Genomic DNA, 25,769 nt, shown 5'->3' with positions numbered 1-25,769 from the left:
ACATGCATAAATTAACAACAGAAGCACTACAACAACATTCAATGGCCTAATTACACCAAATTCAGAACAAAAACACCAATTACACTTCAATTCAGTCAAAAAGCACTGAAAGTACTTACTAATTACTTGCTACAAACTCCGTTCAAAGCATGCAAATCACTCAAACATACACAAAAAGACATGAAAATCACTCAAACATGCACAGAATAACTCCAGCATTCTATGGCCTGATTACACCAAATTTAGGACAAAAAGACCAATTGCACAATAATTCAGTCAAAATATACCGAAAGTACTTACTGATTACTTGCCACAAACTCAGTTCAAAGCATGCAAATCACTCAAACATAAAAAAAAAAAAACCACATGCAAATCAATTTTGGATAAGAAAATGTCATTAATATAGATTAAATGACACCAGAAGCACTACGACAATATTCTTACACTGACCTAACACATTTATCACGAATGAACAGTATAAAGAGAACATTTATATCTACATTATTGCTAGAACACAAACTGAATCTACTAATACATAGAAATATGACTATTTAGTATTTCACGATAGAAAATGCGAAAGAGAAAAGTGAAAAATATGGACGATTTATCTTCAATAATCTTTCGTCTTCTCTTTCGGTGTTTGTTGTTGAAGATTTCAAACGTATCTCCGATATTTTCTTGAGTTTTCGCGAAAATTTTCACATATTTTTGAGAGATTTTGAGCATAGGTTTGAAGTTTCTTTGTTGCAATTTTGAAGAAGAAAGTGGAACCGTTTTTCATATTAATGTGCACAGCTTTGAAGCGTTACACACTCTATTTTGAAGTTGGTTTTGTTGGATTTAGGTCAACTTGATTGGACTTTGATACCAAAAAGGCTTGTATGTGTTGCATTATTCTTAAAAAAATTAATATTTCACAATTCTTACCTAACAAATTTAACTAATATATATGAAAAAAGTAATAAAAAATAGAAAAAAAAATCATAAGCAATTCTTGACAAGTACAATGTTACATGACCAGCAAATATTATATTTTTTACCAGCACTTAGCCTGCAATAATTTGGACTCATATTTACAGACATTTTGTACACAAAAAAAAATTTACACATATATTTACTAGAATTTTGCACACATGAATCAATACAATTTGCACTCATAAATTAATATAATTTGCATCCACGTTTTTCAGTATTTACATACATAAATTAGTAAAATAATAATTTAGTATTTGTACTAATTAAATAATAGCTAAAAATTACTAGCTCCCAATAGTTTCTCTTCTTGACAATTATCCCGGAAGATGACAAAATTCCAAAAAAAAAAAAAAAAAGAACTATCAATTTTAATTAGCACAAATTAACAATTTAACATGCACCTAAACATGTCCCATTAACCCCTGATAAATCATTGACGGAAAGATCAAAGGCCAGAAAGGGAGATTTGTTTTTATGGAGGATTGTGATCTTTCGAAAAAAAATTGCTAAGGACTGGAATAGATAATCACCCTAATTAAAATGCTTTTCCAACACGTTAATAACATCTTTGTACAACTCCGACAGAATCTCACGAGCCTTTGCATTCTCTCCTGTGAGGAGATTATAAATTCTTTGTTTTGAATTAAATAAAATATTCTATAAAAATGATTAGAATCTAAAAAATTATTAAGTTAATACTCAATTTGATCCTGAACTTACACGCGAGTCTCAATTTAGTTTTTGAGATTTCAATTGTCTCTATTTAGTTCCCAAAGTTTATAAACTTGCCTCATATTAGTCCCTGAGACGATTTTTAGTATGAAAATGTTGATAAAGCGCTGTTATAAACTATCAAATGTCACGTTAAAACTTGTAAAATAATGCAGTTTTAGTTTTGACATTTAAATAGCTCAAAAAGGGCATCGTATCACTTATTTTGTTAGATAAAATTTTAATAAACACCATTTACTATGTTTTTGGGTTATTTGAGTGTCAAAACTAAAATGACATCATTTTACAAAATTTAGTGTGGCATCCGACTGTTCACGACAGTGTTCCGTTAACGTTTGTACGTTGAAAATTATTTCAAGGACTAACATAAGTTATATTCACAAAGTTTTGAGACTAAATAAAAACAATTAAAACTCGAAGGACTAAATTGAGGCTTGCATGCAAGTTCAGGATCAAATTAAATATTATCCTAAAATTATTTCTATTAATTATCCAAACAAATGATTTCCAAATAAAAAATTTAACATACTCCTAAAAGATATATTCCCTTCAAATGATTTATCCAAACACATTCTAAAATCAAGTGTTCAGAATAGGTTGCTAACTGGCTAATCTGAAATTTTAGAGTGTAAAAGCAGGCAAAGATTAATACTTAAAAAAGGTCTAAAACTCAGAAAAAAAATCACCAAATGGATCGTTCGAGAAGCTATCACAACTAAGAATGGCATACACAAAATCAAGAGTAAAATCTGAACCAAGCTATAAGGCCATTCCACTGGGACGCAATGCCACAAATAACATGAAACATAACCTAACCTTTCAGCATTCTCTAGATTTCTTTCTACAAAATTAGCTCATGCAAGAGAGTTACCAAATAGTACAGTAGTGATAATAATAATACTAACATTTCTAGCTTTCAGTACATAAGTTACAAACTAGTAGAACAAATCTTTGTCCTGAGATTCTCTTGATTAAACAAAAATAGTTTGTCCTAAGTTTCTTATCATAAATTTTATCAACTCTCCAAGTAATAAAGATGGTGAAAGTGGAACAGATAGATAATACAGAACATATCTAGATATGCAAGTTCTGGTCTAAAAGTAGTGTTCAAAGCATGTGATACTTATGTCATGACCGTGGGAATTGAAGGGATAGTTTTCAATATCTCAGTAATCGCCTATTGATGGTAGGCCGGGAGCACTGTCGCGAGATTCTACGCCTTGATCTCCCATCTTTTGAATATCTTCAGGTGAAAGTATTTTGATATACCAAACATTGTTGACAAATGATCTATAAAAGGTTATGCAGAAAATCCACATACCAAAGAAGGAAAAATGTCAAGAAAATCTTATAAGATGAAATAAATAAGGTTTAAATAAGTTTTTAGCCTCTAATGGTCCTTATAAAAAAGGAAAATTGGTTTGGATCCAAATATTTTCAAAAACATTTCGTTTACGTTCCTATCATTTTGTTTGTTTCTTAGTCCCCCATATTATAGTAATATTCTATAATTGTTTGAAGTCTCTAACAATTATGATAATTTGGTTTAGATAATATTTTCAGAGTAGCAAATTATCATAATCTTTTGTGGATCAAAACCTATTATTTTTCAATATGTATTAACCTATTATCAAAAGAGGATTTTTATAGGTATCAAAACCAAATACCTTTTGAAATGTTTGGATTGAAACCAAAGAGAAACTTCATTGGGAACAAAACCAAGATTCACAATATTTACAAGGACCAAAAAGAATTCGAAGCCAATAAAATAAACATTGCATGTTTTGCTAAGGTGAAGGGCTGTGGATAGAATGAGACAAATTCATTGAGCAAAACTAAATTGTGTAAATATGAAGTTGTACTTACTCCCACGGATCGTCCCCAAGGAGAAGAATATCATTCTCCCTGTCGACGAATACAAGCTGCCAGCCTGATCTAAGAGGGTCTTCTAACTTCCCCTCAATTCCAAACATCTGAGCCAACTCTTCTCGCAGTTCATGATAGCTGCTGAACCGGGAGATGTCAAGCGAGCGCCCAACTGACCCTGATTTGTAAACCTGTAAAAATACAAAACTATATTATAAATGACTCAGAAAGCAGCAGTTAGTTGTAATAGTATGACTCAAACCTTGACAAAGGTTGGTGTCTGGTTTTGGGGGTCAACTTGTCCCGCACTTTGCATTAACTCAGATGAATCTTGCATACAAGCATATAGAGGACCCTGGTATCCAGAATTCCCTAATGGCATTGTTGAAGCATCGGTATCAGCGGATGAAGTCGTATAATGTGGGACAGTGGCAGGGAGTAGAAGACCGGATGAATCAATATTGACTCCAAAGAGGGTTGGATTCTGAGTGTCTGAATTACGATGTGGTGATGCCACTGCAATATCTTTTCCAGAATATTGCACATGTGACATTGAGTTGCCAAAAGCATTAACCTGCATAGGTGTATACTTTGCAGGCCATGATTGTTGGGGTGACTGTTCTGTCGGTATCGAATGACCACCTCTGGATAAATTCAAGAGATTGCTGCTCCCTTCAGGACAAAGTGAACCAAGCATGTTCTGTCCTGGTGAACCTGATGCTTCAAACTTCATGCTTGAATCTACAAACTCTGATTTTGAATACGATGGCGAAGGCAAACTAGAGTGTTGCCTTTGGTGGAGCTGGTCACCCTGAACTAGAAGTGCATCTTGATAAGTGTGCTGCTCCGCATGGTCTTCTCGGTTGTTGTGCGATTTCTGAAAGAGCTGCTGCTGAGTCATGTTCTCTCCCAATACTGGTGCTTGTGGCTGCAAGATATTAGAAGGCACTGATTGCTGAATCGTTTGCTGCTGCTGCTGAAGCTGGATAGAAGTGTTGACATTTCCTGATTGATGAAGATAATTGAAAGGCTGTTGGAAATTCAACATTTGTTGCCTCAAGAGTTCTCCACTCCCTATGTTCTGCAAACCAGCTGCCAACATGGCTTGGTACTGCTGATTATGATCATTTCCAAGCAAAGCCGGATCAAGCCTCTGCTGCATCCATGGCAGCATTCCAACACTTTGAAAATTGATTGAATTCAGACCTTGGTCGCCAGGTCCACCTCTAAGCCACATTAGCCCATTAGTTGGGTCATCTCTGCCATCTGTAACATGAACTTTTTTTCGTTAGGTAAATATGATACAAAGAGATCTAATCCCCTTTTATTTTGTTAATGAAGATCATGGAAAATCTAATGTGGCTAATTTGATCTCAATATTCAATATTAAGTTATTACCGTCTTTTGTTAAGTAAATATGAACAAAGAGATCCAATCCCTTTTGTTTTGTTCATGAAGCATATGGACAATCTAATGTGGCTAATTTGATTTCAATATTCAATATTAACTTTTTTTCATTTGAAGATACATTGTCAAACAAGGAAAACAAAATTGTGGGACAGGGAGGATCAGTAAATATTTTGTTTTTGTATGCAAGAAAAAAAGAAATATGTAAATTTAAATGTAACACTACAAAATCTTATCAGTGTCTCTTCTCTTTAGAATGAAATGATATCTCTTCTATAACCCATGGCATTGATGTCATATTATACCATCTATATTGCAATTAGGTGGAAGACAGTTTGAAAAACTAGAACTGAAATAAAACTAGTACCAAGAAAAGATGAGGTGCCAGGATGCCATGGACGTTTCAATCTGAGCGGAAATAGTGACGGATACATTGGGAATGTTGTTAAAGGCTCAATTTCCCATAGTGATACTCTTGGCTGCCTATCTCCTGCTGTGGATTCATCCCAACCAACCTACAAGGTAAAGAAGGAAGAAAAGGTTGCTCATAAAGTTGCTAGCTTATGAAGTTTCAAGGACACTCTTTAAGGCATGGAACACAAATTGTGAAGCTTTACGCCAATTGAATTCCTATCCTTATCTTCCTGACTGTGACATTTAACATTGTACGTATTTAAACATGGCTGCAAAAGAAGAAAGCTACAATAGCATAACCAGTACAATTCCTTAAGGTTATATTTGCAAGATGGCATTAACTTTGGTTTAACAACCGAATACATTGCATGAAGTGCCTAATTTTATGCATTAGATTGTGATCTTATATACCTTTACAGATCGCCAATGAGAATTTGGCCAACGAACTGGATCCAAGTCACTTATTCCAGTTATTGTACCCATGTACCTGCAGAAAGAAAAAGTGACTTCTGCCTAAGTAAAAGAAAAGTAGCATGATGCCACACAGCATAAGTGAATTTTGGAAAACAAAAAAGCACAGAAGCAAAAACACTATTTCAATGAATAAAACTTTTCAATCTCTAAACATATCTGAGGGAAAATCCTCCAAAATAAAAAGTTCATGTGCTCCATACAAATAGGGGCCAAACATTCAGGCAAGCTGTTTTTTACTCCTGTATCATACATTCAACTATATTTATCCTAACAAAAATATATATTTGATTGCTGTAAGTACCTCCGGACACTTGATTCTTCGGTCTCGAAAAGCATCCTGAAACGCATACCAACAGAAACACGTGTATGGTATACAGCTTTGATATATTTTGAAAGTGGTATGACGAACTCGGATGGACTAGCCCTGCCCAAGACGGAACTATCAAAAAAAACATTGTAATTTCTAATAGGGTGGCATCAGAAGATGAAATGTATTGCAACATTCACAACCTTGGATTATAGAACACCGTGAAACAGCTATTAGTTGCTGCAGCATGGGCAGCTGCTGCAAGAAGCCCAATATGCATACTATCACTGGATAGAACTGAAGAAGGCATTACAGTTTGTGGTCGATTGGCACGACGTATCCCCAAAAGAAGCTGATTCTTTTCATTCCTAATAATGGAAATGCATATAGAAACAGTAAACAAGCTTTCTGCAGCATCAAAGGGGAAATTTAAGTTGACAAAAAGGTAAAAGTAAACACCATATGAAAAGCACAGAATCTCCTGCCACAAGTCTTTTGGCACTAACAAATACACTCCAGCCGGTAGTAAGAAGGTGCCTCTTTGGCTGTCCTGAAATGACATGCAAGCAATAGACATGTCACCTTAATCAGATAGTTTCATCAATTTATGTAGTTAAGCCTGCTTTCTTAAACAATAAATCAAGTGCTCCCAAGCAGAGGATTGGTAAAATGAAATTTCCGTTATAATGTACAAAAACAAATGTATACCTCAACGACAGAGGCCCAGCATATGCTGAAGACCAAATATTTGGAGCTACCTTTTTATAAGCCAACATTCCTTGTTAAAAGGTAATTTGGCTGCCATCACTACTAAAAAGTCCAATTTTAATGGGTAAACAGAAGTGATGCAATTAATGCAATATACATATGTGCCGGCAATCTAGCTATTTGGATGTATTTGTCAAATTAAATAGTTGGTTTCGCCACATTATTCTATTTGTAATTTGTATAAGTAGTCCAAATAAAATAAATTCCTTCAGTTCCACACTGAGATAATGTAGCATAGTTTCGACAAGGGGTAAAACCAAAAGCTAAATTACCTTGCTACGCTCTATCTATACACAGATTTTTTTCACTCCAGATCAACAAAACACCATAACATTTGGACATAATCCTCTTGTGTACAAGGGAAAATAGACTTTCCTAATAGAGTATTAGTACAATTTGATTTCCTATTGGATGACAATCAGTAGGAGAGACTGTAAAATTAGATATCATTTATGTTCCTCACAGGATGTATTCTAGAGAAACCTAATTGATTCACAATATCAGAGATCGGCATGATTTTAAGATAAACTGATCATGTGCTAATTGATAATATATAATTTTTAAGGTTATGCATTTGGCATACACAACAGCAAAACTCATGGATGGTACAGAATAAATTGCTCACATGATCATAAGCAATATAAATCGAGTTCATGGTCAAAGGAGAGCACATATAATTTTAAAATCATTTTATACCATAGCTGGTAACATTAAAGTGCTTAGTTGCCTTAAGATTCCAGCGCCCCTACTCTAAATTAGAGATCTTAATGTGTATACTGGGATAATCAATGCAAATATACACACAAGCAAGTACAGCACAAAGTTCGTACATGCTAAAGGAAGGATGTATTGGTTTGCCGGCATGTCTTCCGGGGAGAAAACAGGCCCTATCCTATATATGATTAAAGGTTCTTTCAAGAAAGGCAAGTTATTAAAGCAATTAAGCAAATCATATAACTATCAGTTAATAGGAAACATGTGAATCAGTACAACCTACTAGCATACAGCTACCTATGCTTCCAGAAGATATTTCAATCTTTTTATCATGCTAGCTTTATTGTTATCCACAGAAAAGGGAAAATCCACACATGGACATGGTAGAAGTATAAGATAGCAAGCCATTGCAGTCAAAAGAACGAAATAATACAACTATATTAAAACCACAAAGAAAATACAATGGATATTAAAACGGTTTGATGACCAGTCCGATTTTCAGAACCTTGGGTATTTGACTGCACAAGGCATCGAACCGGTTCAGACCGTCCAGTTCGAAAACCTTTTTTTCCCCTTACCAAAGCGAAGTTGTTTTGGTCATTTTTGAAAAAAAAAACAGCCCTAACCCTAAACGGCTAAACCCCTTGAAGGCTCTCTTCCTCACCATAGTATGCTGTGTCGTCGTCGTAGGAAGCTCCCTCGCCGTCGTGTGGAAGCTCTGTGGCCATCGTTGTCTCCTCTGTTCGAGCTCTCTCTCTGTGTGTTCGCCGGTGTCGCCGTCTCCTCTGTCGTCGCCGTCACTCCCCTTCCTCCTCGCCGCCAGTAAGCTCTGTGATAATACTGTGTAGTTTTGTTAATAATTTTTGGGGCAATTTACGCATCTAAATTGTTTGATCCTCAATATTACGCAAATACATTGTTTCAGTTTTTAATACGCAAATGCATTGTTTCTGTATTTTATGTAAACCGCTACTGCCAGTAGCGGTTTACGTGTGAGTGTGTGTGTGTGTAAACCGCTACTGGCAGTAGCGGTTTACGTGTAAGTGCGTGTGTGTAAACCGCTGCTGGCAGCAGCGGTTTACGTGAGTGTGTGCGTGTGTGTAAACCGCTACTGTTACGTGTGTGTGTGCGTGTGTGTAAACCGCTACTGCCAGTAGCGGTTTACGTGTGATGGTTTGCCTATATAAACCGTGGTTGCAGCCGCGGATTATGTGTTTAGAAGGTTTGAGGAGTTTTCTAGAGAGAGGAAATTGTAGAGAGAAGTCAGAGCAAGTTGTGAGCGGGCCCGAGGTTCCTCAGCGGCGACTTCTGGCGAGTTATCATGGCAGGCAGGAACCTGTACCGACTGAATGGCGTTGCGCATATTGCCGGTTCTATTGGTGACCAGGTTAGTTAATATTTATTTTTTTTCTAGTCTTTGCATATCTTAGTCAGAAAAACGGTAGGTTAGGTAGACGAATTAGAATTTATAGATTAGTCGTTGTATCCTGAATTTAGGGTTCGCATGCTAGGATGTTAGTTCACTAATCTTGGTTTAGTGTTTTTAGTTTTTGTTGGTTAGTTATAGATATGCCTAGTTACCTGAAATTTAATTCCATTCAATGAATGTTATGCCCGCTAATTAATGTTGGTTTAGTTTAGGGAACGGGATAGTTGACATTAGTGAATTATTATAGTTTGTTTAGGATATTTGTATGATATGAAGTTTTAAATTTTAGATCTTTACAATATTTTAAAATTTCTGGATGTTAATAAGTAAATTATTTGTGTTGTTATTTTCCCTATCGTGAGTAGGAAATATTTTTTAAATATTATATAGGAGAATTTGCTGATGGTTTAAGGTATTCGTATTCGGTTAGATATGGAAATCTGTTTAAGGATAGGAGAATTTAATTGGACTCTGTTTTCGTTTGTTGTTCTGTGCAGCCCAATAGGTGTATATACAGTGTGAGGCGGCAACAGAATATGCCCATGCATGAAAGGATCATCCCGTATTTAGAGCGGGCTGGATTGTACCATTTGGCTAGGCTAAATAGCCAATGGTTCTGGTTGGATGAGCCACTCGTTAGTGCGTTCGTTGAGAGGTGGCGTCCTGAGACGCATACGTTCCACATGCCTTTCGGAGAATGCACAGTGACATTGCAGGATGTGGCATTTCAGCTAGGGCTTCCTGTGGATGGGGAGGCTGTGAGTGGTTGCCTTGGTGAGTTTGAGACATACATGGAGGGTGGCCGACCAGCTTGGGAGTGGTTTGAGGACCTATTCGGTGAGCGGCCCCCACCGAATAAGGTCAAGCAGATGACAGTACACTTTACATGGTTCCACGAGAGGTTTAGGGTGCTACCACCAGATGCGAGCGAGGAGACTGTCCGCATCTACGCACGGGCCTACATCATGATGTTGTTATCGACTCAGTTATTTGGGGACAAGAGTGCGAACCGGGTTCATATACGATGGTTGCCATTTGTGGCAAACCTTGATGGCATGGGTAGGTATAGCTGGGGTTCGGCCGCTTTGGCGTGGCTGTACCGATGTATGTGTCGGGTAGCGAACAGAAATGTGACTAATCTTGCGGGCCCGCTCCAGTTACTTCAGAGTTGGATATTCTGGCGGTTTCCGTCTCTTAGGCCGGCCGGGTTTGAGGTTTTCTCTTTCCCGCTGGCATCAAGGTATGGGTTATGCTTTTTTAAGTTTAACAAATTTATTGGGCATATTTTAAATTTCGTGTCTCATATGACTTAAATTTAGGTGGTCTGCCTACTTACCTCCTAATGATGGAAAGGAGCAGAGGGTCATTAGGTATCGGCTTGCATTGGATCGACTGACCGCTCGTGATGTAAGTTTTATAGCAACAAGAGTTTTACTTTTTGTTTGATCTCTATTCGTGACTAGATATATACTTGTTATTGTAGTCCTTGATGAGTTCTTAAATTTCAGATTGTGTGGGAGCCCTACTCCGCGCTTGATGTACTTGCCGTGGTCCATCCAGAGATACTTACAGAGGAGCACAGTCGCATGTGGCGAGCCGTGACTGCCTTGATATACTTTGCGGTCATCGAGTGGCATCAGGTTGACAGGGTTGTTCCACAGCTAGGTGGAGTACAACATATCCCCGAGGATGCTTTGAACGTAGACTGGCTGCATGCTAAGGACGGTAGGGGTGGCGATAGGTGGTTTCCCCACTACTATCAGAAATGGCATGAGCATTGGGAGAACCGACTTAATGCCGTCATTACCATTGAGCGAGTGGCAGATCCTGGCCCATCTGCAGATTACCTAGATTGGTGGTACCGAGAGGCTCAGCGGTTCCTTAGCCCTGGGGCTGCATTTGCCGATCCTAGAGGCACCCAGATACCTCCGGAGGCATATCAGAGAGGATCCTCCCAGGTTCCACGCAGATCACAGCTACCTGATATGCCGGACAACCGTCGTGTTGAGAGACGCCGTCGTGTTGGTACTAGGGACACCGGTCGAGAGTGGAGGTGGTTACATGATGCGATGCAGGAGGATGACGCAGGCGGAGATGCTAGAGCTGAGGTCGATCACCGTGTTCGTCGGGCTAATGCCAGACGTGGGAGAACTCCGGATGATACACAGCACGCAGGCGGAGTTAGTGGGTTTGCAGCGACTGAGGCTGGAGGGGATACATTCACTAGCAGAGCTTATTCTCAGATGCCGGAGTTCACACCGACCATGACTATGGATTTAGATGATCAGCTGGTCAGTCCACGGTTTTATGCAGACTTTGCTGAGTTGATTAGGGATGATGCTGGCACGTCGAATGTGCAGTTTGGTGGCCAGTCTTACCAGCAGCAGATGCCGGATGTGCAGATGGAGACCGGAGCTTACCAGCCACAGTTGACGGAGATGCATTCCCAGCCACATGATTATCAGGGTCAATATGGGGTAGATCTGAACGTGCCTGCAGGTAGTCCGTTGGATACTTGGTTCACTATGGGGGGCACCCCCCAGTCCGCGTTCGGGTTAGACCCTCCACGTGATGATGTTGGACAGGAGGCAGCCCGACCGACTCGAGTCAGACGTCCAGCTCGATGTGGGACAGGATCTCATCTCCTTGGTGACTTTCATGATGTTGCGAGGGATGATCGCGATGGTTAGCACCATGTGTTGTTGTTTTTTATTTCTCGCTATGTAGTTTATTTTCTGATTTAGGACTTTTATGTTTTTTATATTTGGATGACTGTTATTTTGGGTACTTGTTACTTTATGTTTTATGCCCGTTGGACCTTATGTTTAGTCTTGTTGGAAGGACTTTTATATTGTTCAGTTTTTACTTTATGATTATGTTGAGACAGTCTATTCTGTATCGATCTATTAGCTAAGATGGAAGTTAAGGACAATATCTCTAGAAAAGTGAAACACAACTACCGATGTTATCATTAACAAGACAAAACAAAAAGACTAAAAACTCATAACTGATAAACGAAAAGACTAAAAACAAATAACTTAAAACTCATAACAAGCAGACACGTTTGTTATCACGGAAACTACGACAAACGAAATAAGTAAAGATAAATCTACATCCCACTAGTAGATCCTCGCTGAGGGCAAACCCGTCGGGTATGACCGGGCTGCCTGCACAGACCACACCTCTTAGGTCGGCTGGTGTCGGCTTCGTCCATGTTGTTGCGGATGCGGGTGGACCGTGGTCGTCCTTCTCTAGCCCTTCTCATGCCCGGATCGGGTATAACCGTTGGCCCGTCATATGGTGGCCAAAGCCCCTCTGGAATACATGGTGAAAAGGACATCTCATACACCTTAAAGACCTCAGACATGGTGTACACCTCATCAACATAAGTTGCCCAATCTAGGCGTGACTGCGCACAGCATGCGAGGGCATGGCAGCAGGGGTAGTGCAGCGCCTGGAAGTATCCACAATCGCAGGTGCGATCCCTCAGAGAAACCCGATAGCTACCCAAAGAGAATTTCCCGGTGGGAGTCGTCTCAGCCACAGTATAGTCAAGCTGATGCCTATCAAACACTGTCACCGTGAAGCACCTCGATTCCTTCAGATTACGCTCAATGGCCTTAACTACTGCCTGTGAAAACCGGTGCCCGGACCCTAACTGTGCCTCTGCCGTCTGCCCACGGACAACAAACAACTCGGCCAGCCAGAGATATGTCGACTTAACCAGAGACGTCACCGGGAGGTTTCTTGTGCCCTTCAAGACAGAGTTCACACACTCAGAGATGTTGGTGGTCATGTGACCGTATCTTCTCCCACCATCCTTATGCTGTGTCCACCTCTCATAAGGCATTCTGTTTGCCCATTCGCACATGGTCGGGTTCTCCGTCCTCATTATATCAAACCAATAGTCAAATTCTGCTTCCGTCTTCGCATACGCGGCATTTACCAACCACCTCCGCGCATCCTGCCCTTTGAAAGTGAGGGCAAAATTTGCAGCAACATGCCGAATACAAAATGCCCGATAAGCATGGGGGGGTTGCCAACCACTATCGGGGCTCTCTAATGCAGCCTTGATGCCGTTGTGTCTGTCAGAGATCACGAGAATACCTTGCTGTAGAGTGACATGCCTTCTAAGGTTCGATAGAAAGTACGACCAAGAATCTGCGTTCTCTCCCTCCACGAGTGCAAACCCAACAGGCAAAATGTTCGAGTTACCATCCTGTGCGATCGCCAACAACAACGTCCCGCCATATTTGCCATACAGGTGTGTGCCGTCGATGCTTATCAGCGGCTTACAGTGTCGGAAAGCCTCAATACACGGAGGAAACGTCCAGAACATCCGATGAAAGAAAACTCTATCCTCGTCAACTTGGTCACCCACCCTAACCGGGGACGTCTTCAATAGAGCAATCGAACCTTCCATCGTGCATGTGACTCCAAGGATCCACCGAGGCAGATCTGCATATGACTCCTCCCAATCACCATATATTTGCGCTACTGCCTTCTGCTTCGCCAACCACACCTTCCGATAACTAGGCATGAATCCATAAGTCGCCTCCGTGGCCTCTTGCAACACCTTAATAGACACCGACGCATCAGCTCGAACCAATGGATAGATTCTCGCACAGATAACATGATAATCAAGCTGCTTGTGGTCGCTTGATATCGATGTGGCCATACACGTGTGCGGACCGTTGTACCTCCTAACCTCCCATGTGCCCTTCCTTTTCCGCATGACTATCCGAATCAACCACGTGCACCCGTTACCAAACTCCTTGCATCTCCCTTGGTATTTCAGGTTGTCGGACTCCATAACCTTGTACTCAACTCCACGCCGAATACTGTAATCCTTCACACTCAACACGGCTTCCTCTTTACTCTGGAAGGATTGGCCAATCTGAAATTCAGACATATTTGTCCCATCATGCATCCCCTGCCCCTCGAATGTTGCATCAGCATTCTGCTGTTGGCCGATGGCTTCCAAGTTCAAAGAAGAGAGGTGGGGAGGGCACTCCTGTGTTGCAGAACCGGAACATCCATGGGCTGAACGTCCGCCTCTTGGAATATCATCATCACTGTCCCCACCAATATCGACAGGCTCCTCATCCAAATCATCGTCAAACAGTGCATTCTCAACCCGATCCGGTCCGGCATCGCATTCAAAATCAGGAACAACAGGACCAACATATGCATGAACAGCCCCAGCACGTTCGGGCTCCGGATTCGGAACTGCCACTGCTACCACAGGCATCGATGTTGAGGCACCACCGGCTGGGATCGACTGAGGATTAGGGGCCGATGCCCCTGAGCTATCCACACCATCTTCCAACTTTGCAAACAGCTCAGTTACCCTCACCTCCGGAAAACTACGCCTGCAGTGAAACAAGACATGCAAGTCTTCATCCGACCCGATCACGAAGGTCTCATATCTCACACCAGTTGAGACAACATCAATGGGAATCTTGTAAAATAATTTTTTTACCCACTTCGTCCCACACACACCGAGCTTCCGTAATATGCTTTGCTTAATCTCCGCCAACGTATTCGAAGATCGGATAAAAACACTAAGTGGTTCTCTATCTGTGAATTTTACACCATGCCTTTTGCTCTTTTGAATTTTTCCAGAGTAGTGAACCAGAGCCACAAAACTTTCCTCTCCCTCCATTTGTGAATAACACTCTACTTCTTCACATTTGGTCCCTCTATGGTTTATATAGGCAGCCCCATTCAGACACACACACGTAAACCGCTACTGGCAGTAGCGGTTTACACACACGCACACACACACGTAAACCGCTACTGCCAGTAGCGGTTTACACACACGCACACACTCACGTAAACCGCTGCTGCCAGCAGCGGTTTACACACACGCACTTACACGTAAACCGCTACTGCCAGTAGCGGTTTACACACACACACACTCACACGTAAACCGCTACTGGCAGTAGCGGTTTACATAAAATACAGAAACAATGCATTTGCGTATTAAAAACTGAAACAATGTATTTGCGTAATATTGAGGATCAAACAATTTAGTTGCGTAAATTGCCCTAATTTTTGCTGTGTACCCTTTCTCCTCTGTGGCCCTCTCAATTTTGTAACTTCTACGGTATGCTTTGATTTCCAGTTCTCACATGCATCTCTGAATATTTTCATGATTTGGTTGTAAAAAATAAAAATAATTAAATTGACAATTTCAGTAGTTTTCTTTCCTGCCATCATTACTAGCACGATCCAAGCAGCTTCGAATTACAATCGTTGGTTTAAGTTTCAGTTGCTTTGAAAGTTGTGGCCACATTTGATTCATCTTATTTGGTATTATTTATGTTGATAATAAGCACCATTATTACACCTTTGCTTTTTGCATACAAGGTTCTACTACAGTCAACTTAATGATATGGTTTCTGCTGCATTTTATAATGATCATGGTTCTGAAAACCAAACCGGACTTACCGGTTCAACCGGATTAACCGAGAACCGGTCACCTAACCAGTCCAGGTAAGTTCAGAAATTGTTTGGTAAAAAATCGGTGAAAAAACCGGTCGAACCGGCGGTTAACCGGTGAACCGGTAGAACTGTCCGATTTTTTAGCGGTTTTTTGTTTTAAAACAATAACTCTGAACGGCGTCGTTTTATCCCTATAAGAAAAAAAAAAGTTAAAGGAACTAAGCTGAACCCTAATCCCTAAATCACCCATCGTACTCAGCGGCAACAACAACTCATCTCTGTTCTCTTCTCTGCCCAAATCCGATGTTCTGAAAACTGGACCGGACCGGCCGATCAGACCGGTTTAACCACAAACCGGCAGTATTAACGGTTCGGTCAGACATATAAAACCGACAATTAAAAAACCGGTTAAAAACCGTTGAACCGGATGAGAACCGGCCGGTCAGACCGAACCGGAACTCGGCCGGTTTACACAAAAAGGGAAGCTCCTTCGTTTCTTTCTCCCGTTCTCCCTTTTTTTTCTTTCAGTCAGAGAAATCACAAACCTAACCACAAAACCCTAGCACTGTAAGCCTACACCACCGCCACAAGGAGGGGCATACTGCTGCCGTCCGTCGCACTCAAAGCTCGCCATCCGTCATCTAGCTTCCCTCGTGCTCGAAGTCTTCAACCCCTGTTCGCTGTCACCGATCGCGGTTGCTTCCTCGAGCTCGGCGTCCGTCGTCTTTGTCTGCTCAGCCACGCTTCCGTCGCCGTTTGTTTGCCGTTCACGTTCGCGTCTTCGTTCGCGTTCTTCGCCGTTCGCGTTCGCTCGTCGTTCACCGTTCGCGTTCGTCTGGAAGCCACGTTGCTCTGCTTCAAACTCTGCGACCAACCCGCGTGCTCCACTCGTCGAACTGCTCTCTGTTGTCCCCGCCGTGAGTTCCCTAAACCAGCCACCAGACAATACACTCACACAACAGACAACACCAACACTCTTCTTCAAACTCTGCAACTTCTGATTTCTACTACAATAAGTAATTATTTGATTTGGTAGTGGTTTAGATTTTTTCATAGATTAAATTAAAGTTACAATAGTTTTGTTCTCTTCTCTATCACATTGAAATTAAGCTTTGGATTCTCTTATTTCATTTTAATTTTACCGCACTCAACATGTTTGATGAAATGCTTTAACCATATTTCTAATTGGTTTTATAATTTCTAGCTTTTATAATTTCTCAGTCAAGGTTAGTGGTCTGAACTCTGAAATTTCAAATTACTCAAATATGCAATTTCTGAAATTAGGGATTTGTGAATCTGAACTCTGAAGTTAGTGATTGATTTCTGATATGTTACTGATTCTGTTCTAATATGTGCTTTTGTTACTGATTTGTTACTGATTCTGAAATTGAGTAATGGATTTGTTTCTGAAATTGAGTAATGGATTTGTTACTGATTTTGTTCTATGGTCTTATGGATGATTATTGGATTTCTAGCCGTTCTGTTGCTGTTTTTAATTTGGATTATGATTTATTGAATTTAGTTATAATCAAGAAGCAGTTGCTTATAATGCCTGTTTGAGTAATAATTCGTCTGCCAATCCTCCTAATTCAAATGATTCTGCTAATCCTAATCCACCTAGTTCGAATAATAGTCAGTCACAACAAGGTTCTAATTTATGGATTTTGATGATTGATAAATCTTCATGTTGGTTTTTAATATTTAGATATTTCTTTTTACTATTTAACTTTTGAGATTGTATTTTGATAAGATCACACTTTGTTGTTGAATGCTAATTTTTGTTGTTGAATGCCCTGTTTGTTGCTGAATGCTGAATGCCGATGGTAATGGTGTTTTTGCTGCTGAATGTCCTGCTGTTTTTATTTCTTTGTTTGTTGCTGAATGTTGGTGGCAGAATTTAGATATGCTCATGTTGATAATTTTTTGATTTTTCAATGTGCTATGGCTAGTCTTTAATTTTGTATCTGGTTATGGATACTTCTTTGTTTTGTAGTTGCTGGTTTTGCTTTGATTTGTAGTTGCTGGCTCCTAATTATTGCTGGTTTTGCTGGCTTTGTTTGTTGCTGAATGTTGGTGGCAGAATTTAGATATGGTCATGTTGATAATTTTTTGATTTTTCATTGTGCTGTGGCTGGTCTTTAATTTTGTTTTAATTAATAAAACTTTTATTAATTTCAGTTATGGATAATAGTATTAATCAAATAGAGATCAATAAAACTTTTATTAATTTCGAATGATGCTGCTAATCCTAATCCGAATCCACCGAAGCAAATTTGCAACAAGTTCTTGTGGATTTTGATGATTGATAAATCATGATGTTGGGATTTAATATTTAGATATGTTTTTTTACTATTTAATTTTTGAGTTTGTATTTTGATAAGATCATATGGATTAGGTTGATGATATTTTATGTAGTGTTTTAAATTTCGAAGATATTTTAAGATTTATATTATATTATAATATTATAATTATATTTTAGGATGTTTATTTATAATTTATTTATTATTTTATTCTAAAACGGTTTTTTCGGTTGAACCACTGGTTGGACCGGTTGGACCAGTAAACTAGTGAACCAGTGACTAGAACGGTTCGATGACCGGTCCGGTTTTCAAAACCTTGCGCCAAATCCCTTCTCCCTTCTCCCTCACTCTCATCAGTCTCGCTCACCAAAATGGCACAAAATCCCTAACCCACTACGGCGCTACTTCCCTTTCTCTCTCAGCCAGCAGCCCCTCTCTCTCTCAGCCAACAGCAGTCACCGCCTCTGCCGTCGCCGAACTCTTCTCGTCAGCCAGAGAGTGCCTCGCCATCGGCAGTGACAGATAGAGGGTGCTTCGAGCTCTTGGCCGTCCATCCTCGTCTCCTCCACGTCGTCGCCTTTGGCCGTCCATCCTCGTCTTCTCTACATCGTTTTCATCGTCGTTGTGTGGACTTGCAGATCGAAGCGGGTCGGCTGGATTCCTCCATTGTTGGTGAGTTTGCTCGATCCCGTCTGTCTCGCCGTTCCTCCCTTGCCGGTAGTCTTGCCGCCTGTTTCGTTCCTCGGTCTGTCAGTTTGGTCGCCTTTGCTCTGCTTTAGTTTTTCCCTTTTGTTAATTTCTATGATTTTGAGGTTCTATTTTTTAAAGATTCAACTCTGTTTGCTTCAATTTATGGTCATGTATTTTGTTAATTTTACTGAGTTACTGAAATCTGAGATCTAATTTTTCTGTTTGTTTTGTTCTGAATCTGAATTGGGGTGAGTTGATATTTTTTTCTGTTTGTTGTGTTCTGAGTTCTGACTTCTGAATTAGAGTTGTTGGTGGTTTGATTAATTTTGTCATGATATTTTACATTGATCTGCATATGAGGACATACATGTGTTACAGCTTCTTTATACAAATTTGTTAGACCCAGCAGAAAGGTTGCAAAAGACATGCCCAGAAACAGAATAAAATCTTCACCCTCATGCCCTCATCTTTATTGTTTATTCCCTTCCATTTCAGCATTGTTAATTCTACAATAATTTCTTTCTTTAATTTCTCCTTTTACCCTAAATTTAGGAAATTAAACGTTGGATTAGATTTTTCTTATTTTAATTTTGAAAAGAATAAGAGGAGATCAGATTTTAGTTTACTTACCAGATATTGTTATGGTAACAAAAAGGGTCATGCACTCATGCTACATGTTTCAGTGTATGTTTAATTTTTAATAATTTTATTTAATATTTAATTAAACCGGTTGAACCCCGGTTGAACCCCGGTCGAACCTTTGAACCAGTCACTCTACCGGTTCATTGACCGGTCCGGTTTTCGCAACCTTGATAATGATTTATTTCTACTGAAAATTTAGTCCATATATTTTGTTCAAATATGTGTTTCTGCTAGAAGTTATAAGATATCATTTTCAAGAGCTATTTGTACCTGCTTTAGGGAAATTTTCCTATAATTCTTAAAGGTTTATATGGGATATCTTTGTGGCATAATGCATCTGATATAAATTATTGTGTTTTGTTTGGAACAGGCATTGGGGTATCTTCAATTTATTTTTGCTTGTTCAATTTTGAGTTGGAGTTGGGTTTAATTGTGAGTTGCTGAGTTAATAATACTGATTTTGTTGATGTTTGCTTATTCTGAATTGCTGATCTTCTGAAATGATGATGATGTTGTTGCCGATATGTTGTTGGCTTGTTGCTGATTTTCTGATGATTACTGATTAGTGATGATTAGTGCATGTGTTTACTTAAAAATTTGGTTGTTAATGTTTTTTTTGTGTAGAACATTAGGTGAAATTGTGAAATTTTGAATTTTATTAAGTTAGAAATTATTGAATTTAAATATTTGAAATTATAAATTGAATTTTTAATTAATATTTAATTAAACCGGTTGAACCTCGGTCAAACTATATATATTGTTGTTGATTATAACTTGTTGATTATGATTCTGTTTATTCAGTAACTGATTGATGTTGTTGATTCTTGGTAGTGTAATATATATAGTTTTAATGGTTGATTGATGTTTTTTTTCCTGATTATTGGTGTTTATGGTTGTTTTTGTTGCTATGCTATATTGTGCTGTGAACAGAATATGAATATCATTAGCCATTGTATGTTAAAGTTGGTGGTTAATGTGTTTAGGCTATGTTCTGTTTGGGTCTATGGCTGGATAAAGGGTCTATAAAATAGACCTGATCAAAATATAGTGCCGGATCAAGGCCAAAGCAAAGCCCATTAACACCATTTGCAATTTCATTGAAATTCTTGTCTTACCTTTTTTTTTCCCACCCAGCTTTGCTTCTTCTTTAATTGAATTTAATTTTGTTTGTTTATTTGTTTTTAGATTTCTGGTTGCAGAGTGTTACATTGAAATGGGTTGGAAAGCTGCAGAGAAACTTATTAGACACTGGAAAATTGTCAGAGGTGACAATGTAATAACAATCCCCGAATCCAACTAAATATTGTTTGTCCTTTTTTACATATTTATGTTATAAATTTTGATTTTACATATTCATTTTCTGTATGTAACAGGTTATGATCATAAGGGGTAAAGATAAGGGTGAGTCTGGGGTCATTAAACGTGTTATTCGTTCCCAGAATCGTGTTATTGTCGAGGGTAAAAATTTGGTGAGAAAAATAAAACACTCTTCATCCCTACTATATTATTTGTCATATTTAGCATGTGATTATGGAAAAAAATTGATACAATAACAATATACAAACCTTTGTCATAATGATATGGTATGCTCTAGAAACCATGGACACCAATTAAGTGATGTGTTGGTCGCAAGGACACCAACATAGCATGACGTATGTGTATCTGTATCTATATTTGACGAAACATGTATTTCTCAATTGGTTCACACTTCAGACATGACTTGGAAATAGTATAAATAGGTTGGGAAATATCAATAAAAATGATATTTTGTAAATTTTTGAATGAACTTAGTTGTAGTAAGTAGTAACACAAATGACATATGTTAATAATGTCTCTTAAATTTTCTGGCAGAGCCTAGAATGTTGTATATATTGGTAGATTGATATTTATAAAATCATGAAAATTATATAAATCGTATATGTACGTATGTGTTTATAACAATGTTGTTCTCGTGCTATTTTAAACATTTGGCTTGTCTTGGTTTCTATGTCATGTAAGTATTAGTGCTTTATTCGGTATTTTGTTATAATTTGAATGATTTGGTGTTCATGTGAGTTTATATCTATATTTGCATTTGTATTTTGTTGAGATTAAGTGAGAATTTTATTAAATGGGTGCACTATGCTTTTTAATTTTTTTTACTTGAATGATTTTTTTGATGTCCTTTATACAGGTAAAGAAACATATCAAGGCAGGGCCAGGTCATGAAGGGGGGATCTTTACAGTTGAAGCCCCACTTCATGCCTCCAATGTGCAAGTCGTTGACCCAGTTACAGGGTATATGCACTTGTGTTTGAAAATTGAACCAGTGATTGTTGCATCTCCAGGTTTGGAATAATGTTTCACAGTAATTGATTTTCACTTTCACTTGTGCAGGAAGCCTTGCAAGGTTGGGATTAAATATCTTGAAGATGGTACTAAAGTCAGAGTATCCAGAGGAATAGGAACATCTGGGTCCATAATCCCTCGACCTGAGATCCTCAAGATAAGAACTACACCAAGACCTACACAACGTACATATCTAAAACCTTGCCCTTTTTTCCTTGTTTAAGTAGTAGCTGTAGCTTTTCTTTAAAGTTTCCATATATGGTAAGCATATGTTGTTTCTTCTGCCTTTCTAATTATACTCAGGAGTCATTTTTGGAGCTGATCCATCCTCCTTTAATATACACATTTAAAAGATGGCAGTTGGCACAAAAATATGCAGATATATAGAGTGGAAATTCATATTTGGAAAGAGAGTGGGGGAGTGGTCAATTTAGTTGTCCGACTGATTACATGTTGAAGAAATTTTTTTCCTTTATTTTTTTGTGATAAAAGAAGAAATATTTTTTATACAAAGGGATTAAGGGAATGATATTACATAGAGGATGGTACATAAGATGTCCTCAACATAGTTACATAATTTCACTGGTTAGGTGACATACCACGTACTAATTAACAATTAACAATTCATCTACGTATCGGGACGCCATGGATATACTTCCTACATAACATATTTTACATGTGACCTGTTCCTGTATTTGAAAGTATCAGTTTCCTTATAACTATGGTCCTCAATACAAAAACGAAGCAGGATATTATCCCTTTAAATAGATCGCGTTCCTTACACTAGGTAGGTGCAAATCTATCTCACAAGACTTGCTGCCCAAAAGCCTTCTATTAAGAATGCAAGAATTGCACCTCCCAAATACACCAAATAATGGCAGACAGCACATTGCCATAAACATTTGGCTTCCATTCTTCTCCCAAAACCTACAAACTTAATTGATAAAATCTGACCCAAATTTTCAGGATAAACCCAACATTATTGTTGTTGTATCAAATATGTCAGACAATGAGTTCCATAGAAAATTAGCAATAGAACATTGCACAAATATATGTATATTCAATTCCAAATTAGCACTAACATATAATACATTGATTAGGGAATAGCCTTCTAATTCTTCAATAGCATACTGTTGGAGTTAATTCAACTAAGCACTCTTGTCTAAATAGAATATTTCATCATTGAGAGAACTTTGGATTCTAATCAATAAGAATCTTGTTCAAAGAGTGGTCAGGAATTGGAATTATTTCATGTTGAAGAATTTTAGTTGTCCTAACTGTAATTGTGAAGTGCTTAGAAGAAGAATCTTGCTTCCAGAATTTGAGTTAGTTAAACTAATATACTTGCAGCGAAGCATTCATATCTAAATGTGGAAGCCGAACTAGGAAGCTAGATCATAACACTGTAATGCATTTATCCCAGTAATTTTGATCGATCAATTAAAGTTTATTGTGATATTCATTAAGTTAAAAGTTAGGTTAGAGGCAAGGTAATCGATGGGAGTTCTAAACCTGCATTTGGCAACTTCCAAGGATAGAAATACAGAAAACCATGAGTGTGTGTGGTTGGAGGAATTATAAAATAATTCTTAGGAATTTTAAGATAGGAATATCATATTCCCATGTTTGGTTCAAAGTTTGAAAAACTATTTCTAAATAAGTTTGATTCCAGGGAATCAAAATACCATCATTTCAATTCCCACCTTCCCCTTGGATATCTTTAATTCCCATGGAAATGGAATCTTTATAATAATGTAATACTTGAACCACACACACCCTGAGGGACACAAAATTGTTAAGGAGAAGACAGGTACAAAAGCAAGCAAAATGCCTCTATCCTAGGGCAGGTTTCCTCTGTACTTTCTGCCCAAAATATGGGGACTGTGGGGGAAATATTCTCTATCTTTACTGTCTCGTTGTCTTTGTATATGTATCTTGGCAGTTGACATAGCTACCAAAAACAGGGTTAAATGTTCCTGTTACAAGGCCAATCTCTTCAGTTACTCTTTAGCTATTCTTCAACCTAGTTTTGTTTGTACCTCTTACTTCCAATGCGGTGTTAAACTTAAAAATAGTGTTTGGAAACAGGGGGCTGGAACTGAAACTAGGAGATTGAGACTCAGTATTGTGTTTGATAGTAGAGATTGGAACTAAAATTTCAGTCTTGGAACACAAAATTTCTGTCCCTCCAGAAGGTGGGGGACACATGGGATTGAAATTTCTAGAGACAGAGATTGAAACTTCAATAACATTTATTTCCAAAAATACCCTCACCTACTTTTCAAATTCCACTATCTCACTTGCTCCAATTTCTCTCGCCCTCTCCATTCTGCATTCTCTCTCTTCCATTATGCTAAGTGTCAACTGTAAGTTCCACCGCCGCCGACGAAGTATTCTTCTCTTTAGTTTTTCTTTTTCTCCTTTTTTTTCCCTCTTTTTTCCCTTGGTCTTTCATTTATTTATTTGTTTTATGAGAGTAGACAGTGGCACACCCAGATAGAGAATAAGAAGCAACACAAAGAAAACCCAAGGAATTCTGGTCACTTTGATCAGCTGAAATTGATTTAGAATTTGTGAGCATTGAAAGCTTTGGGCTATGAATACCATGAGGAATGCGAGCAAATGACCATTTCAATGCCCTGCTAACCCCATACTTTGATTGTTTTTGTGATAGAAGAAGAAATTTGATAAGGAAAAGGGGAAAGGAGGAAAGGGTATTTAAGTAATTTTATTTGTTTCAGTTTCTATATTTATATTAAATCAATTAGGATACTGAAACATAACTCAGTCTTGTACACTTTACACCAAATACAATATAGAGACTTAACTTGGTCTTTGTCTCCCACTCTTTCAAATGTAGCCAAAGGGATATATGGATTCATTGGAATAAAAATAATATCATGTCTATACCTTAGACCAATTCCTATTGATTAGGTTTATTTGTATTTGGAAGTAGGAAAAAGGCAAAGTCTTTGTGGCAATGTGTAGTTTACGCCACTATGTGGAGTATTTGGTTGGAGCGCGTTCTGCTTATTTTCGATGACAAATTTTTGGACAATTAGATGTTTGGCATGAATATGGTGTGCCCATGATCTTTACCATGATTTCTCTCAGACCAGATCCAAAAGCTTTTCTTCATTGATATCTCTTGTATTTTTATTTCTGCTATTGTTTCTAGCTATAGTAGAGAGGAATTCTTATCCTATGTTTACGTTTCAATGTTCTGCAGCTGGTCCCAAAGATACTCCAATGGAGCATGTGTTAGAGAAGACTTATGATGCTAAAACAGGGATGGGCATGCCTGATCTTTGAAGGGCTTGGATACCTTGTTCCAAATTTTTAATTAGGTAGCTGTTTTGGCAATGAATTTGGTTATGGCATTAGTTTTTCACATGTTTCCATTTACCATGCTTTAATATGGATTTGATTAAATTCTCCTAGTATATGTATTTCAATGTGATCGAATCCGGGGTCATCCCATCGCTTGTAACTTTTTGTTTACTACTAGTAACTAGTAATGCTAGTAGCAATAATAATATATTAATAAAAAAATATTTTACAATTTTTATTTGATTGATAATCATTTAAAAAAAAAAAGTACGTGATACGGTTTTGGCTAGATTTATTATCAATCCTTACATGAGTATATGTCCATTGAATAAAATTAAATAAGTTTTTATAAAATATTGATAATCTTTGCATTATAAATAAATAAGTTTTTGTAATCGAGACTATTTTCAAGGTTTTGAAAATTGGTTCGAATTAGTTGGTTGAACCGGTTGAATTATAAACCGATGACATGCAATTTAATCTAACAAAAAAATTGACCAACCAAAGAACCGTATAAAAATTGGAAAATCAGTTGGAAACTGGTGAGTCAAACCGAAAATTAACCAGTTTTTAAATGAATACAGAAAGAGAAGTAGATGAAGAGGAGAAAAGTGAAAAAAAGAACTAGATGCAGTTATGTGCATAGTTGTTAGAACCGAATTGGTGATTGAACCGGTCAGGTCACTGGGTTATTGGTTCAATCGGTGGGTTACTGGTTGAACCGATTGACCCGGTCCTATGTAAATAAAAAATAAAATATAGTAAAAAATTTAAAATTAAAATTTAAAATACATATTTTCACTAACATTTTAAAAATATCTAGTTATTCTAAAACAATATGAAACCGGAACAATAAGTATTTTGTTAATTTTACTCTATCATAAATATTTTTACTTTTTTATATTAAAATAACTATTATTTTTGAATTTTAATAATTTATTAATTA

At 38.0% G+C, this 25,769-nt stretch overlaps 2 protein-coding genes across 6 annotated transcripts; one reads left to right on the top strand and one right to left on the bottom strand.

Annotated features, from left to right (window-relative positions):
* Window positions 1–2,457: 2,457 nt before the first annotated feature.
* LOC112727085 (auxin response factor 8) lies at window positions 2,458–6,768 on the bottom strand. The gene is made up of 8 exons (XM_025776709.3): window positions 6,635–6,768; window positions 6,379–6,543; window positions 6,170–6,292; window positions 5,806–5,881; window positions 5,348–5,495; window positions 3,836–4,839; window positions 3,574–3,764; window positions 2,458–2,997 (listed from the first exon to the last, which is right to left on the bottom strand). Exons 2-8 carry the CDS (start codon window positions 6,483–6,485, stop codon window positions 2,874–2,876), a joined length of 1,773 nt encoding a protein of 590 aa, XP_025632494.1. The 5' UTR covers window positions 6,486–6,543; window positions 6,635–6,768; the 3' UTR covers window positions 2,458–2,873.
* A 1,544-nt stretch (window positions 6,769–8,312) lies between these two features.
* Window positions 8,313–25,055, top strand: LOC112727084 (uncharacterized). 5 transcript variants are annotated; one of them, XM_025776702.2, is made up of 6 exons: window positions 8,313–8,479; window positions 20,351–20,438; window positions 20,539–20,634; window positions 21,339–21,442; window positions 21,542–21,678; window positions 24,723–25,055. In XM_025776702.2, exons 1-6 carry the CDS (start codon window positions 8,328–8,330, stop codon window positions 24,803–24,805), a joined length of 660 nt encoding a protein of 219 aa, XP_025632487.1. In that variant the 5' UTR covers window positions 8,313–8,327; the 3' UTR covers window positions 24,806–25,055. The 5 variants fall into 5 exon arrangements, with proteins under 5 accessions (XP_025632487.1, XP_025632493.1, XP_025632489.1 ...); XM_025776708.3 differs by lacking the exon at window positions 8,313–8,479 and adding an exon at window positions 16,032–16,450; XM_025776704.3 differs by lacking the exon at window positions 8,313–8,479 and adding an exon at window positions 16,036–16,549.
* The last annotated feature ends 714 nt before the right edge of the window (window positions 25,056–25,769 follow it).

Source organism: Arachis hypogaea, chromosome 12 (assembly GCF_003086295.3).
Source record: "Arachis hypogaea cultivar Tifrunner chromosome 12, arahy.Tifrunner.gnm2.J5K5, whole genome shotgun sequence".
Taxonomy (NCBI): Eukaryota; Viridiplantae; Streptophyta; class Magnoliopsida; order Fabales; family Fabaceae; genus Arachis; species Arachis hypogaea.
The sequence above is the reverse complement of the archived record's forward strand: the minus strand, read 5'-3'. Positions and strand labels throughout refer to the sequence as shown.